Below are 14807 nucleotides of genomic sequence, written 5' to 3'. Positions count from 1 at the left end.
AAGTTCCCAAATTCTGACCGGTGGATCGATTTTCATAACATCTATAACTGCACATAAATACTATCCAGAAAGTGGGGCTTTCCTTCAGTGACCCGCTGACCACATTACTCAGGACAAACAAACGTACACGTCCGAGAATCGCCCGAATGCCGAAACTTTTCCACCCGATCCTGTCAGAAATACACAACCTTTCATCTCAAATCCTTCGATATGACATGGGAGCGATAAAAGGCAATTTATCGTCTACATAAACACACGATTTTGGGGCCCCATTCATATTTCGGAGGGAATACTTCTGAGTGCCCACCCGCGGAGTAATACCGGAACGAGGCCTTCAGTGCGGATTACAGATATCCGGTCAGATTTGAACTTTGACCCGAAACCTTGGCGTTTTCCTACGCGCCTGGAGCGAGCTTTGTGCGTATTCAAAGTGCGTTTCGAAGGTAGATATATTTATTACCTTTGCCAGAATGGCAAGGTTATGTTTTAGGCTTGTACGTCTGTCTGTCTGTCTGTCTTTCTGTCTGTCTGTGAACAGCATCACTCGAAAAGCGCCTTTGATTGATCCTGATGATATTTGGTAGGTGGATATAGGGGTCGTATTCCCCATACTACTTCTCTTGCCCTCGCATGTTCTAAGTTTATGACCTTTGTGATCCTTTGTCCTGCTCAGACTTTTTTTGTCAATTTAACCCTTCTAAGCTGGTTGTTTAATCTGATCAGTAAAACGTGACCTATTCTGTGCTGCTGCTGCAGACTTCCTGATCAATGCGGTTTCCTGTGGTAAGAAATGCCACAAACCTGTATTTACTGGACCCACCTACAGGAATCATATATGTGCATCCCGTATATATACGGGTTCATCAGGACAGCCTTGTAGATACCAGATCTATACATATATTACTGTATGTACATAGTACATATCATATTGTACATAGTATATATTGAAATATGTTCGTGTTTTGTTTTAGGGAAATATAGTCTTAACCAGCCACGACAACTCATTAGTGATGAGAGTCCTTGTTTCTTACTTTATGACCAATAGCCATAATCTGCATGCTCAAATGAGGTGCTTTTAGCCATCTCTCTTAAAGCCAATGCGACGTAGGTCTAGACAATGCAGCGCAATAAATTCCAAGAGACCCGATTATATAGCGCAAGAGATAAACACCCAAGTACGTCAATGGGGACATCCTATCTCAAGAGGGCTTTATAACGTCATTTACGCCCGAAATCACCCAGCTATTTGATGTAATCTATAGATACCTAACTGTCAAAAAGGATTTGTAGTCATAGAAGGATTTGAAAGGGTTTACAGCTGTGTATTGACATACATCTTCCAGGTCCACAACTTAAACGCAGTTACAACTAAAAAATGGGAGATAAAATTCCAACCTGATTGCAGCTAGTGCGTCAATATGGAAGTAACAATCTTTCTTTCTATGACACATAATGTTTGTAAAGGATGTAATGTATCAATGCTATTGGAATATTCGGGAACAATGTGGCGAGTCATGATGCCACTTCGCTAGAAGACTAAGTGTGTGGCATCCATGCGGTGAAGAGGGCTATATGCTGTGATTCCGATGGCAAAAATTAGCATGAGGCACTAGACACATTAGCGTGAGGCACAAGACTGGAATTCCATAGGATGGGGCTTGATAAAACAAACTGGGATATCACATTGGATAAAATATGGTTGAATAACACGTAGCATAACAAGTTATAGCTCAACACATGATTTATGTTTGATGGAAGCAGGTTTATTGTAACTGCGCACATTGATGCGATGAGAAAATCGTTAGGCTCGACTGTTATGCAGCTGTGGAGTAGAATGGACTGAGGATGATCCTGGTTTTTGATGCAGAAAAACGTTAGGGGATCAAGTCGCGCTTTTATGACACGTCACATCAATTATCTAAAACATAACTTTGTCTTTCCTTCACACAGTAACTCGCAAAAAAAACCGTCAGATAACAGTAAGATAATCATACTGACTTACTTGATACTTGATAAGGTCTCTTCATCGTTGTGTCAAGTGGTCTGCATCAAGGCAACGTCTCTTGTGGACCATCCTGCGCCATTCCATGCAATTCTGGGCCGTCACTTCTACGTCTCTAAGATAATCATACGAACCCAGATTGTAATAGAATGTTACAACTTCCGCTGTCTATACGTGTTGCTCATCTTCTAAGGTTGTGCCCCTTTGTTAATAATGTCTATGGTTCTATTTTATTAATGAGGTTCAAACGTTGATTCAAAGAATAAAGCTTCTGTAACTGTTAACATATGGATTGTACTTTTACATGAATAGATTGATGCTCTAAAGAGGGCGTATTTTCAACTAAAAATAAACTTGGATTATAGCAGTTAGTAGGGATATCATCAGGTTAATTTAACTCTTCAGACAATAACGATGTTACCTGATTTGGAAACGCCTTCCCGTCATTGCAGAGTGGACCGTGAAACAGCATCAAGATTGCTTCGCCAAGGGAGTGCATCCTATGGCAAAGACAAGAAAAGCGCCGCCCAACGGTTAAAATTATCATTGCAGGAAAACCCGCATCCGTCATGGTCAAAACTAACTTGGATGGTATCACATCAAACAGGCCATACAAGATCGATGCACAAAGTCTGGAAGACCGGTATCATTCACCAAGTTGACTACTACATGTACATCGAACTAGTTTCCCTTCTACAACTACGGTCATGGCTACATGTTTAAAATTAATGATGTCGTCATCCATAAAACTTACTTGCCGTGGCCTTGCTGACATTGTATTTCCATGTCCCGTGAACAGCAGTACAGAAGAGGTTGGTGCCCATCATAAGCTGTGGTGTTAGAGACTACTGCACGAGTCTCCCAACAAGACGATATGTCAGCTCTGGCCCGTGGGTCTACCTGGACAAGCTCAGCCAGTGGTGACCAGAACTGCATGCAAAGAGACAGAATAATCTTTGTGTACTATTCACAGCGTCACACCTGTCCCCGCACGCCACAGACAGGTGGTCAGTTAACTCAATTTTGGAGGGTAACCAATCAGAGGAGTTATGCAAACGTACACGTATGCTAATGAGGGCAGGGGTATAAAAGGGAAAGATATTATCACAAAAAGGCGCACAGTTTGACTTTGGGGAGGAAATTAAAAAGGTGGTTGGCAGAAACAGGCGAAAATTAAAGTCGGGTCAATTAGGGACAGTAGGAAGGGTATGAGGGTGTTGAGATATAAAGAAGACGGTATCTTTACCCTAAACACACAACCATCCTCTCTAATTTCTTATGGCTTGGGAAAAGTACTCGCCTCGCTCTCTGGTAAGGGATGGAGACTTTCCGCACTCCTAATCCCTCCATCACCTGTCGGGGGCGCGGGGTATGGGTGTGGTGGTATGAATCCTCCACTATATCAATCTAACCATGGCATAATTATAGTTGACCAGCGTTTGATGTCCAATTAAACTTAAATTTAGCAAGGAGGTTGAAAACCTTCTTGAGGTTAGTTATTTACCCTGTTACAAAGAAAACCTTCCTGTGGATGCGGGTATACCTGCAATGATGATTTCAGCCGTTTAACGGCGCTTTTCTTCTTAAGATACACCAGCCTAAAGGATATACCAAACTTTCTTGTTCCTAGATCCTCATTCTTACGACAAAAAGGCTTGTCCAAACAAGAAATACATCTTTATGTACAAAATTCGTCTTTGAATACAAAAGAAAAGAAAGACATAGAAAAGAAATATTCTAATGAATAAAGACGCACTTACTCCCTGCAAATCAGAGTTGCTTGGAGTGTATTGACTCTCTCAAGAAAGATGCTAAAAATGCCCGCAAACATCCGGCCAGCACAGTATCACACTGTGTACGACTTGAAGGACATGTTGCAATACCAACCAGTGTAGATAGGTGGCGCTGTGAGACCGCCTGTAAAGTCATGTCCAAACTTTGTAATGTTTACACATTTATTCCAGCCATGTAACTTTTCTCTTACGCTACTTGTTTGTTCTAATTGTGTTTCATCTACAAATGAAAAGAAGTTACGAATGTGTGCCTTGTATATCAGGAAGGTGGAAATCGGGTTCTTGGCCCCTTAGCATAAGGAGCTTTTATCAAGATTGATAAAAGCTTCTTGCTTAGCAAGACAACTTTCCCAGCCAGAGAAGGCCAATTGCTTATTATGCTCTTTTGTTCTTCAATCAATCACAAACAATACTAAACCAACAGACTGTATACATCAGAACTGCACTGCTTCCCAATGTTGTGCTTTGTGGCTTGGGTGGTAAGGGTTTACGATTATGACTTACAATTGTATTTTGGCCCAGGTTCCAATTGTCTACAAGAGTATAAAGGGGTTGCATTTCATTTGCTAATCGACGTGCAGTCTGATAACAGTTATTAGACTGCACGTCTATCATTAAACAGAAGGTCACTAGTCACAAACATGCGACTAAAATATATGATGCACAAAGTAAAGGTGTTTGTCTTTTGAATCCAGCTTAACTTAGAAATGTACCAGAAATATTTTACATGACATTGTGTTGTTCTGGTTAGAGTCTGTTGGAGGCTCTGTCTGTTGTGTTTACTAGTATTGTCAATAATATACTCCACGATCCAATAAAGTCATTCTAGCTTTGTGCAAATCACTTTCAAAGTAACATTTTCGTACTTCTAGCTCTGTATAGTCAATCAATTCAAATTGTTACAAATGGTATCTGTATTAATATTGTATCACACAATCGATTGACATAAATCAGCTAAAATAGATTACTCTGTGTAAAAATATTAGTGAATGGGCGTTTTACTATCCACAGCCAAATGTCAGTATTAGCGACGGAATGCCCGTGGATTTCACCCCTACATGTTGATGAAATCCACAGCCAACCAAATGTCAATATTAGCGGCAGAATGCCCGTGGATTTCATCACTACATACTGATGAAGTCCACAGCCAAATGTCAGTATTAGCGACAGAATGCCCGTGGATTTCATCACTACATACTGATGAAGTCCACAGCCAAATGTCAGTATTAGCGACAGAATGCCCGTGGATTTCATCACTACATACTGATGAAGTCCACAGCCAAATGTCAGTATTAGCGACGGAATGCCCGTGGATTTCATCACTACATACTGATGAAGTCCACAGCCAAATGTCAGTATTAGCGACGGAATGCCCGTGGATTTCATCACTACATACTGATGAAGTCCACAGCTAAATGTCAGTATTAGCGACGGAATGCCCGTGGATTTCATCACTACATACTGATGAAGTCTACAGCTAAATGTCAGTATTAGCGACGGAATGCCCGTGGATTTCATCACTACATACTGATGAAGTCCACAGCCAAATGTCAGTATTAGCGACGGAATGCCCGTGGATTTCATCACTACATACTGATGAAGTCCACAGCCAAATGTCAGTATTAGCGACGGAATGCCCGTGGATTTCATCACTATAGATTGATGAAATCCACAGCCAAATGTTAGTATTAGCGACGGAATGCCCGTGGATTTCATCACTACATACTGATGAAGTCCACAGCCAAATGTCAGTATTAGCGACGGAATGCCCGTGGATTTCATCACTACATATCGATGAAATCCATAGCTGTGGAGTTCATCATCCTTCTACCGATGAAATCCACAGCTGTGGATTTCATCAACATAGTGATGAACTCCACAGCTGTGGAGTTCATCAATCCACGGTCCTTGGATATACCTCTTCTTGACCAAAGCACCCTAGACTAAATGAGCACCCGCTGATCAAGAACACATTCTTCATTCTCGTCCCTCAATCAGGGAGCTGCAGCTGATTTTTGTGCTTAACGATTGTTGGGTGTTGAGTGGAAACCCCCACAAGTATGTGGAATGGTAGGACCCAGAGGGGTCAGAGAGAAGGAAAGTACGTCAGACAGCAGTCTGGGTGAGAGATCCAGAGAGGCAAGAGGCACTCCTGGTGGGAGTCAGGGGGAAGATGGCCATGTGACGAGAGAAGAAGAATAACATGCACTCATATCTAGATCGTGTGTCTTGTGAACTTGACTGTGAACCCGTTACAACGATATTGTAGCAAAAATCCAGTCCTTCAAAGCCCCCCTCCCAGACGCCAAAGGTTTTATTGCTCCGTTAAGTGATCCACACACCCGGCGGCGGCACTTGAACGGAAAGTTACATCTATATAAATGGTCCAACAAAGAAAACTCAGTGAAGTGCCTTTCCAATGACACACTCTAGGTCACGACTACGCTAGCATAGCCACTCGGCTACTCGATCGACGCCACTATAAACAAAAAGACACCATCTAAGAACACACCCGAGTCCAACGATTGTATTACGAGTTCTCGTGTAATTTGTAACAAGACCTTTTTCATGTTTATACCACCTAGACACAGCCCCCCCCCCTATCCCCCCCCCCTCCTTGACCTCTTTCCAGCGGAAATTAGTCTGCCACTCAGTGCAGAAAAGCAAAGTGTCAATCGTCATACCGGGTCATCGCTCCGAATATGAGTACAAATATGCTTACTTGTTCAGACTAATCATGAGGGTCTGTATGCTCTTTTCCGTAGGCGTAGGCAGGCCTTTTCAATTTCCCGTATTTCGTAGGGAAGTTATTTTATTTTACGTATACGTAATTCGTAGTGGGATAAAGCTTAAAACGTTGGTAGCCTTCGTGAATTGAACGTAAAGCGTAGACAGGCATCCCTAATTTAGCGTAAATCGTTGTCAGGACACCCCCCCCCCCATGCAGACCCTCTAATCATGGTATTATGGTCATGGCATATTCATCCAGGTTGCGCCTGTCTGCTGTACTGTTCGTCTGTTCCAATCCATTGTCTGCTCAGCACGGTCCAAATGTACATCCAAGCAAAACACCCATTCTCGCGCCCTGACAGCGGCCAAACCAGCGGGCCGCCGTCCCAACCCCCTCCCGTCCGTCAGGGTGGTTCCCACGGGCGTGTCCGCCATGGCAACGGCGCTTCTGGCATGTCGCAAGAAGAGCAAGAAGCGTCCACACATACGTACGAAGAAGCCGAGGCGGTGAAACGTTGCACAACGTACACGTCTGCAGGTAGCCGACGCTTTTATTAATGAATGAAGACCTTTATTGCACATTTGTGCCCCTCTGGGCTAAGTACAGGTCACATAGTAACAATTACAAACATGTAACAATGGTAACAATCACATACATTCATATGTACATATATACGTCTAATCTACTCTAGTACATTCGACTTCATCTCGCTTCTTGGTAATTGCATAAATGTAGCCAGCTGTATGATAAACATTCGTATTATTACCTAGCCTGGGTACCATCCGGATAGTAGTTCGCTCCTGTGTTCGCTTCTGCTATCCGTCTGGAGACTTGCACATTCAAACCATTTGGTGCTAACGTCAGTTAATGAGCGAATCAAGGAATAGGTTCCAGAGCACTCGTTCGATGACAACAGGCCCTCCCGCAAGCAGACGGAGGCCGTGTCCGGGTTGGAACGCCTGTTCGAACGATCGCTTGAACCCATTCCATAATTCGCTCATATCTGGGGACCAATCAGCGCCTGCTTCCAAAATTTGGACGATTCCAGACGAAAAGATGGTCCGTTCCCAGACGGAAACACAGAGAAGCGACTGTATATAGTGTATAATGAATGTCAGAGCTAGAAGCGACTGTACACAGTATGTAATGAACGCCGGAGCGAACTGCTTTCCGGATGGTACCCAGGCTAATTATTACCTACTTGGAGTATCAATTGCAAGTTATGACCATGAAGTTGGAATCGCATCGAAACCATAATCATCAGGCATTGATATGAAGTGAAAAATAAATTCCGTATCACCACAACGCGGAGGGATATTTGTTTTACCTTTCCACTACTTACAATACGTGACGCATGTACATGTACGGCCAAAATGTATTAATTTTATGGATGACATCCTCTGGAGCCCCCTAAACTAATGCGCGAGGACGAAAAAAAAAGAAAAACCCAGGAAAAAATGCTGCTAAACCACTGGACTAAACATTCCAGACCATTCTTTCCTAGGCTTGGTCTGTCGTATGCCCACTTCCATTATGACTGTAAAAGACAATAATTGCCATTTCAATCATGTTTATAATGTCATTCTTGTTTAAAGAGGGAAAAATGGCACTGTGGTACCTTACCCTGACCATGTGCCCCATGTGCCCCGTTACCCTTGAAGCAAAATTCTGATTGATCAGGGATGCTATTGGGTGGCATGTGGCCAGTTTTTTAGAACAGGCGAACAGACAGATACTGTTATTTCTCACAGACCGCATGTATCCGGGTGGAGCATGCGGCCGCGGTGCCCTCTGTAGCTTCATCCGCCCCCACCTCAGCTACTTGGCCGCCGGCATTGCCGTGCTACTGAGCCTGGTTGCAGTGGGATTCGCCCCTCTGACGTTCATCAATAAAGAGGTAAACACTTTTGCATCACAAACCATTTTTCATACGATCTTTGTGCTGTTTCTGTATCAAGGGACTATCAAGTCAGAACATGCTACTCTTAACTATTTCTCAAATTTGGTATTTGATGTTCGTCTTCAGGAAATAGTCCAACTGTCCACCACTGTGGAAGCCTTGAAGCGCGACCAAGACGACATGCATCAACTGTCCACCACTGTGGACGCCTTAAAGCGCGACCAAGACAATATGCGCCAACTGTCCACCTCCACTGTTGACGCGTTGAAGCGCGACCAAAACGACATGTTCACCACGGTTGACGCCTTGAAACGCGATCAAGACGACATACGCCAACTGTCCACAACTGTTGACGCCTTGAAGCGCGACCAAGACGACATGCGCAAACTGCTCACCACTCTTGACAACAGGCAGCGAAGCCTAGTCGCCTCCTTGGAGCAGCGTCTTCACAAGATCAGTAAGACCCTGCGTAAGTTAATTTTGACTTGTTATATTTGTACTGTTATAATGGTCTATTTTCCAACATCATAGAAATGAAAGGCGCTTAGTTTAGTGTACTGACTCTCATTCTCCTGCATGATAATATTTGAGTAAAATTCCTACGCATGTAGGATGGTTTTCATTAATTTATGTAGTATATATAAATGCTACATCAATGAATGATAATTATAATTATTGATATGAAAATCACATATCTTCTCAATGGGTGGGGTAGCTCCATTTCTTATATACGAATTCATGAATGAAGCTAAATCACTTTAATGAGGAGATATGTTCGTCCAATGGAATAAATTGAACGGACATTTTCAAAATACGTCTGTTATTGACTTAATTTGTTCCCAGTATATTGCCCTACAGGTTACACAATATTTCGTGAAATCTGCTACAAGGCCTTCAACACACGTCAGACCTTCAGCGGAGCAGCAGCGGCCTGTGGTGAAGGCGGCGGCACCCTCGCCATGCCCCGAGACTCTGGGACCAACGGCTTCCTGATCTCCCTGTACAAGTCCGTGAGCGAGAACGATGACTTCTGGATCGGCCTGCACGATCAGCGCGAAGAGGGAAGCTTTGAGTGGGTGGATGGTTCTGCACTTGGGACGTACAGCTCCTGGCGTTATGGACAACCCGACGACAGTGGGGGTAGGGAGGATTGCGTGTCTTACTCCACGCACTGGAAAGACAACTGGAATGACTTGCCCTGCGACCGTCGGATTCGCTTCATATGCCAGGCTTTTCCAGGTACATCATATAACCGTATATTTTCCTTCTGTTAAACATGCCACAGCAGACTAAGCGAGTTAGACCATCATTTCTCTTACTTTTATACACTGCCAAAAATGATTTTTTCTTATTTTGCTTACCCCATGGACAATTCTGATATGAAGGAAAATATCCTTGCAGGAAGAAAATGTAGAATAACATTCAAGCAAAACGAGAAACTACAAAACATTTTCTAGACATTTTTAAAAGCAAAATCTTCTTATTTTTTCTTATAATGCAAGAAAAAAATTGTAGAAATTCTTGTTTTTTCTAACCAGATTCAACTCTTAAGAAATACAAGATTTTTTTTCTTTCAGGAAGATAAATTTTCTGTGAGGAAGCAAAACAAGATAAACAAGAAAAAGCGTTTTGAGAAATACAAGAAAACAAAATCTTAAATTTTTCTCAAAAACTTAACAAGAAAAAATTTGCTTGCCCCATGGACAAGCACACTTTTCTAAGGATTTCTGGGGACAGAATAATTTCTTCCTGGGAGAATAAATTTTTCTGTGAACAAGATAAACAAGAAAAAGCATTTTTGGTAGTGTCCATTTCTAACATCTTATTCCTGCTACTTCTGCCCAATTTACAGGACGTCCGGTTCCTTAGGCGACAGGCGGAACTCTCACCATTTCTGTACAGCGGCTCCCCCGCCATCCGCAGTAAAACTAACCAGTAAAACGTGACACTTGGTTGTTTCATCAATATTCTTAAGGTTCTTCTTAAGGAAGGACGGGAGTGTATGGAGTACTGGAGCAGGAAAGTGTAGTGATGACACGAAAGAAAAAGAAGGTTTTTCTCGAGTAGAAAATTAACTAACACAGAAGAGATGGTGAGTGGTCACCAAAGCAATGAAGCACTAACTGTAGATTGGTAGTCACGCCTCAGTTTTTATCTAGAGACAATTCACAGATCTTACGTATTAGCAAGGAGTTCTCTTGCGTGAAGAACATTTTTGAAAGGCACAAAATCCTATTTAAGAGCTTCGAACAGACAGAACCATGAAACAAAATACAAGCGCTAGCGCTTAAAAGATATACTTAAGACAAAATTTACTTCAGACTTCACTTATAGTTTGAGTTCCCTATGTTGTAGTAAATGGACAAAAAAACAACAAAGTGCTTGAACTGGCTACTTGCATTTATTAGGAATTAAAAGTATATGTGTTTGTTGTAGGCCTTGACCAAGTTATAGCCGTTCTCCAAAGCTAGCGCTTAAAAGATTTACTTAAGACAAAATTTACTTCACTTATAGTTTGAGTTCCCTATGTTGTAGTAAATGGACAAAAAAAAACAAAGTGCTTGAACTGGCTACTTGCATTTATTAGTAAAAGTACATGTGTTTGTTGTAAGCCTTGACCAAGTTATAGCCGTTCTCCAAAGCTAGTATATACCCGTAATGTGCTAATTTGAGTCTGGACCACTGAAGGAGCCACATTGGTGAAACCGGTCCGTGTGACAGACTGAATAAAAGTTGTAAACGGGAACTCTGCGGCTCCGGCTGTCTTACTGAGGGGTGACTGTGATGAGAAAGATGTCTGTTAGCGTGAGGATCATTCCATTCCGCTCCATACATAATAATCTACTTATTCAGGTCATCAACACTGACGTCCATTAAACCCACATGAGGCATGAAGGTGCGGTGTTTATAATGAGTTTGCGTTTTAGCTCAATATGATCTATGATGGTGGATTTTCATGACTATATGAATGTAAGTTGTGATATATTTATTATGGTATATTATAGTACAGGACGTGTTGTACCCAAAACTGTTTTCCATCCATGGCGGTGCTTTCTTGACCAAGACGCCCGGGCACAACTTAGCCCTGCTTTACAAGAACTTTGCTTCAAACGATGTTGTTCATCTACCCCCCCCCCCCCGCCAAAGTTTATGGTGCACCGTTACGTAATTCACACACCGCGCAGCGCTTTGACAGGAAAATTCAATAATTGTTAAAAAGAAAAAGAAAACACACGACAACATTTATTCAACCTTGAATCCTACTTCTTAACAACTACCTTAATATTTGTTACCTCACATCAGGCTCCACCGATTTTATTATTTAATAAAACCAACAGTTTCTCCATTGTTTTTTCTTTTCAATGAAAAAGACCACTTTATTCGGGCAAACCACATCATGGGGCATTCTATCCTGTTTCTATTGGATCAAAACGACAAGAACAAAAGTATAGCATTTTCCATTTTTGATATAACATTTTATTTCCTACGTATACATTTCGATAGTCAAAGTTGGTTAGTAATGTACAGAGATGAAAGAATCAAATGCATTTCTTCCAGTTAACCCCAAGTAGTTTAACAACATTCATATTCTCCTTGTCGACCCTGACCTTCATACAGGTGTAAAGCTGTAACGCCACCTGGCAACACTTAGCAATACTGCAGCACTAGGTACGGGTTTACCACCCAGGTGTTGTTTGCGTCAAGGTCAAGGAGGTTATTCACCTTGGTGTATTATTGCAGCGAGTAGGTACCCAATCGGAGTGATGAAGCTGTTTATGTGCTAGTTAGAGTTGAAATCTAAACCTCCTTGCTTGGATGAAGACCCCCAATGTATTTTTATAAAGACAATCTATAAATGTATGCGCTAACGCAGAAATCTTACATAACTTTGTTGACTGACTATATGTCATGTTAAGAACACGGAAAATACCAGGTGAAGAAAAAAGAATGATATTTTTACTCCTATGGGTGCATACATAAATGAATTCAATATATCCAGAAAGAAGATTACGTGTGTATTTGATTTAATTGAGAAAAAAGCGCGCTGAGTTCCTCCCACTCAAAACGATTTTATTTCATTGTGGTTTCATACTAGAACCCTTGGTCAGTACATAAAAAGTCATTTGACTGCCAAAAAAATTTAGTTACTTTTCCAAGAGTCTTTGCAACAATATGCCTGACCCCGACTGTCGGGGACCTGGAAAGCTACTTTTTCAGTCTTATACTAGAGCCCCTGGAGAGAACGAAGAAAGTAATTTGACTGCGAAAAATGAAAAGTTTCTTTTCGACAAGCCTTTAAAACAATGGGACTCACCCCGAATGTCGGGGTATCTGGAAAGCTACTTTTCAGTGTCGTCACTGTATATTCTTAACCTCCAAGCGTCATGGAGTCAAGATTACAAAATGTGCGTTACTTTTATCACTTGAATTTCATAGAAGAGCCCCTTGACAGAACGAAGAAAGGCATTTGATTGAAAAAAATTACTTAGTTACTTTTCGACAAGGCTTGAAACCGATTGGCGCCCCCATCCCCGAATGTCGGGGATCTGGAAAGCTACTTTTTCAGTGTCGTCACTGTATATTCTTAACTTTCATACGTCATGGAGTCAACATTACAAAATGTGCGTTACTTTTATCACCTGAATTTCATAGAGGCCTTTGACAGAACGTAGAAAGTCATTTGACTGCCAAAAATTACTTAGTTACTTTTCCACAAGGCTTTAAACCAATGGGCCTCACCCCGAAAGTCGGGGTTCTGGAACGCTATTTTGTCAGTGTTGTCACAGGTATATTCTTAACTTTCATGCGTCATGGCGCATGGCGTTAAGATTACAAAATGTGCGTTACTTTTATCACTTGAATTTTATACTATAGCCCCTCGGCAGAACGTAGAAACTCATTTGACTGCAGATTAAAAATTGGACTTGACTTTCGACTTCCCAATCTCTATCCACTTGCCAAATATTACAATCATTACAATTACATTACATCACAATTCATCCTGGTTTTCTAAAGTTATGCTGACCACAAATATGACCGGAAACTCGAATGCACAGATACACACACACACACACACACACACACACACACACACACACACACACACACACACAAACATGCACACATACACGCACACACACACACACACACACACACACACACACAAACATGCACACAAAACAATATATCAATTTTTCATGGATATGATTAAAGACAAATAAAGTAACACTGGATCTGCGGGTACTCTTCCCTTTATAACGTGTTGGTGTCAATAAACAGACCACTTCTCATCACTAGGTCGCAAACTGTGCTCCGTTGAGTCAAACTTTTGCCGTACTCCACTATCCACACCCCAGTAGGAAGGCCTGGTGGAGGCTACTGTTTTTTCCAGCGACCTAAGGAGTCTGGATGAGTCTCATTGGCAGTGAAACTATATGAAAGTGTCGTTCAGTTTTTTTTTATTATTATTCATATGCATGTTGTGCATTTGCAATCGTCCGCACTGCATCCAAGTTTCACATATAGTCCATGGGCCAGGATCCCAAATTTCACATATCGGTACCCTCGATGGTCATCTTTAAAAAGTAGAAGGTCTTTGGCATATATTTTGATGTGATAGCCATTTTGTCCTTCCAAAGACCATGTCAGTTCGAAGAACTAGATAGGTTCTGAATCTATCAGCACTAGTTTTTCACCCACTGCCACCAGTGTAACCTGTAACTTGTTGTTGTGATTGCCTCGGCGGCACTCGACATTTAGTTCCTTGTAATCCATCGGTTTGGAAAGGGTTCCACATCCTTGTTTCCTGACGAGGATGGTCCTTCAAAACCTTTTCTTGTTGCTGAAGGCCATGGCTGAAGAAAGAGAAACACAAACTTTCATGTAAGACTGTTAAGGACTATATAGTACCTAGCATGGGAACTAGGTGTGGGTACCGGTACAGAAAATTCAGGTCCAGGTGCGGTGCAGAGAATCAGGTCCAGGTCCGGACCTAATCTAGGACCTACTTGTCTATAAAATCATGTGAATGGGCGATACTCAAATCAATGGTCCATTTCGCTACAGAGCCTCTTTGGTGGAGTATCCGACTCGTGTAAACAACACTATTGCTTCTGTTTTAGACCAAGCTTCACTGTAGAAGCCTGGTAAAATGACTATTAACTGCTCTACTTCGTTCTTCGACCTCCCCCCCCCTCAACATCAGTCCCAGCATCGTTGACCTGGAGCACACGATGGTATGGTTACCAGGCTCTAGGACACCGGATAATTGATTGACAGGTATGCAGATTAGATGTCATGAACTCAATCTATGCGTCAAGTTTGGCTTGTGTAATTATGTTTTCTTCTTTGATCGAAGCTTAAGCTTACTTCATGCATTAC

General features: G+C 42.0%; 1 protein-coding gene and 1 long non-coding RNA gene across 3 annotated transcripts in view; one reads left to right on the top strand and one right to left on the bottom strand.

The window, feature by feature from the left end:
• LOC118417132 overlaps window positions 1-4166 on the bottom strand; it is a 46223-nt gene extending 42057 nt beyond the window's left edge. Inside the window, exons 1-5 of one of the 2 annotated variants that reach the window (XR_004831318.1) lie at window positions 3763-4166; window positions 3546-3600; window positions 2757-2932; window positions 2424-2502; window positions 2003-2117 (exon numbers count right to left, since the gene is read on the bottom strand). This is a non-coding gene — a long non-coding RNA (uncharacterized LOC118417132). Of the gene's footprint in view, window positions 1-2002; window positions 2118-2423; window positions 2503-2756; window positions 3149-3545; window positions 3601-3762 lie in introns of those variants that run through there. The other variant, XR_004831317.1, reaches the window with a different exon arrangement.
• A 2680-nt stretch (window positions 4167-6846) lies between these two features.
• LOC118418237 (C-type lectin domain family 3 member A homolog) lies at window positions 6847-10805 on the top strand. The gene is made up of 5 exons (XM_035824081.1): window positions 6847-7063; window positions 8278-8423; window positions 8790-8895; window positions 9270-9665; window positions 10279-10805. Exons 1-5 carry the CDS (start codon window positions 6847-6849, stop codon window positions 10293-10295), a joined length of 882 nt encoding a protein of 293 aa, XP_035679974.1. The 3' UTR covers window positions 10296-10805.
• Window positions 10806-14807: the final 4002 nt, after the last annotated feature.

Source organism: Branchiostoma floridae, chromosome 6, assembly GCF_000003815.2.
Source record: "Branchiostoma floridae strain S238N-H82 chromosome 6, Bfl_VNyyK, whole genome shotgun sequence".
Classification (NCBI taxonomy): domain Eukaryota; kingdom Metazoa; phylum Chordata; class Leptocardii; order Amphioxiformes; family Branchiostomatidae; genus Branchiostoma; species Branchiostoma floridae.
Note: the sequence above shows the minus strand (reverse complement) of the source record. Positions and strands in the feature narration are given on the sequence as shown.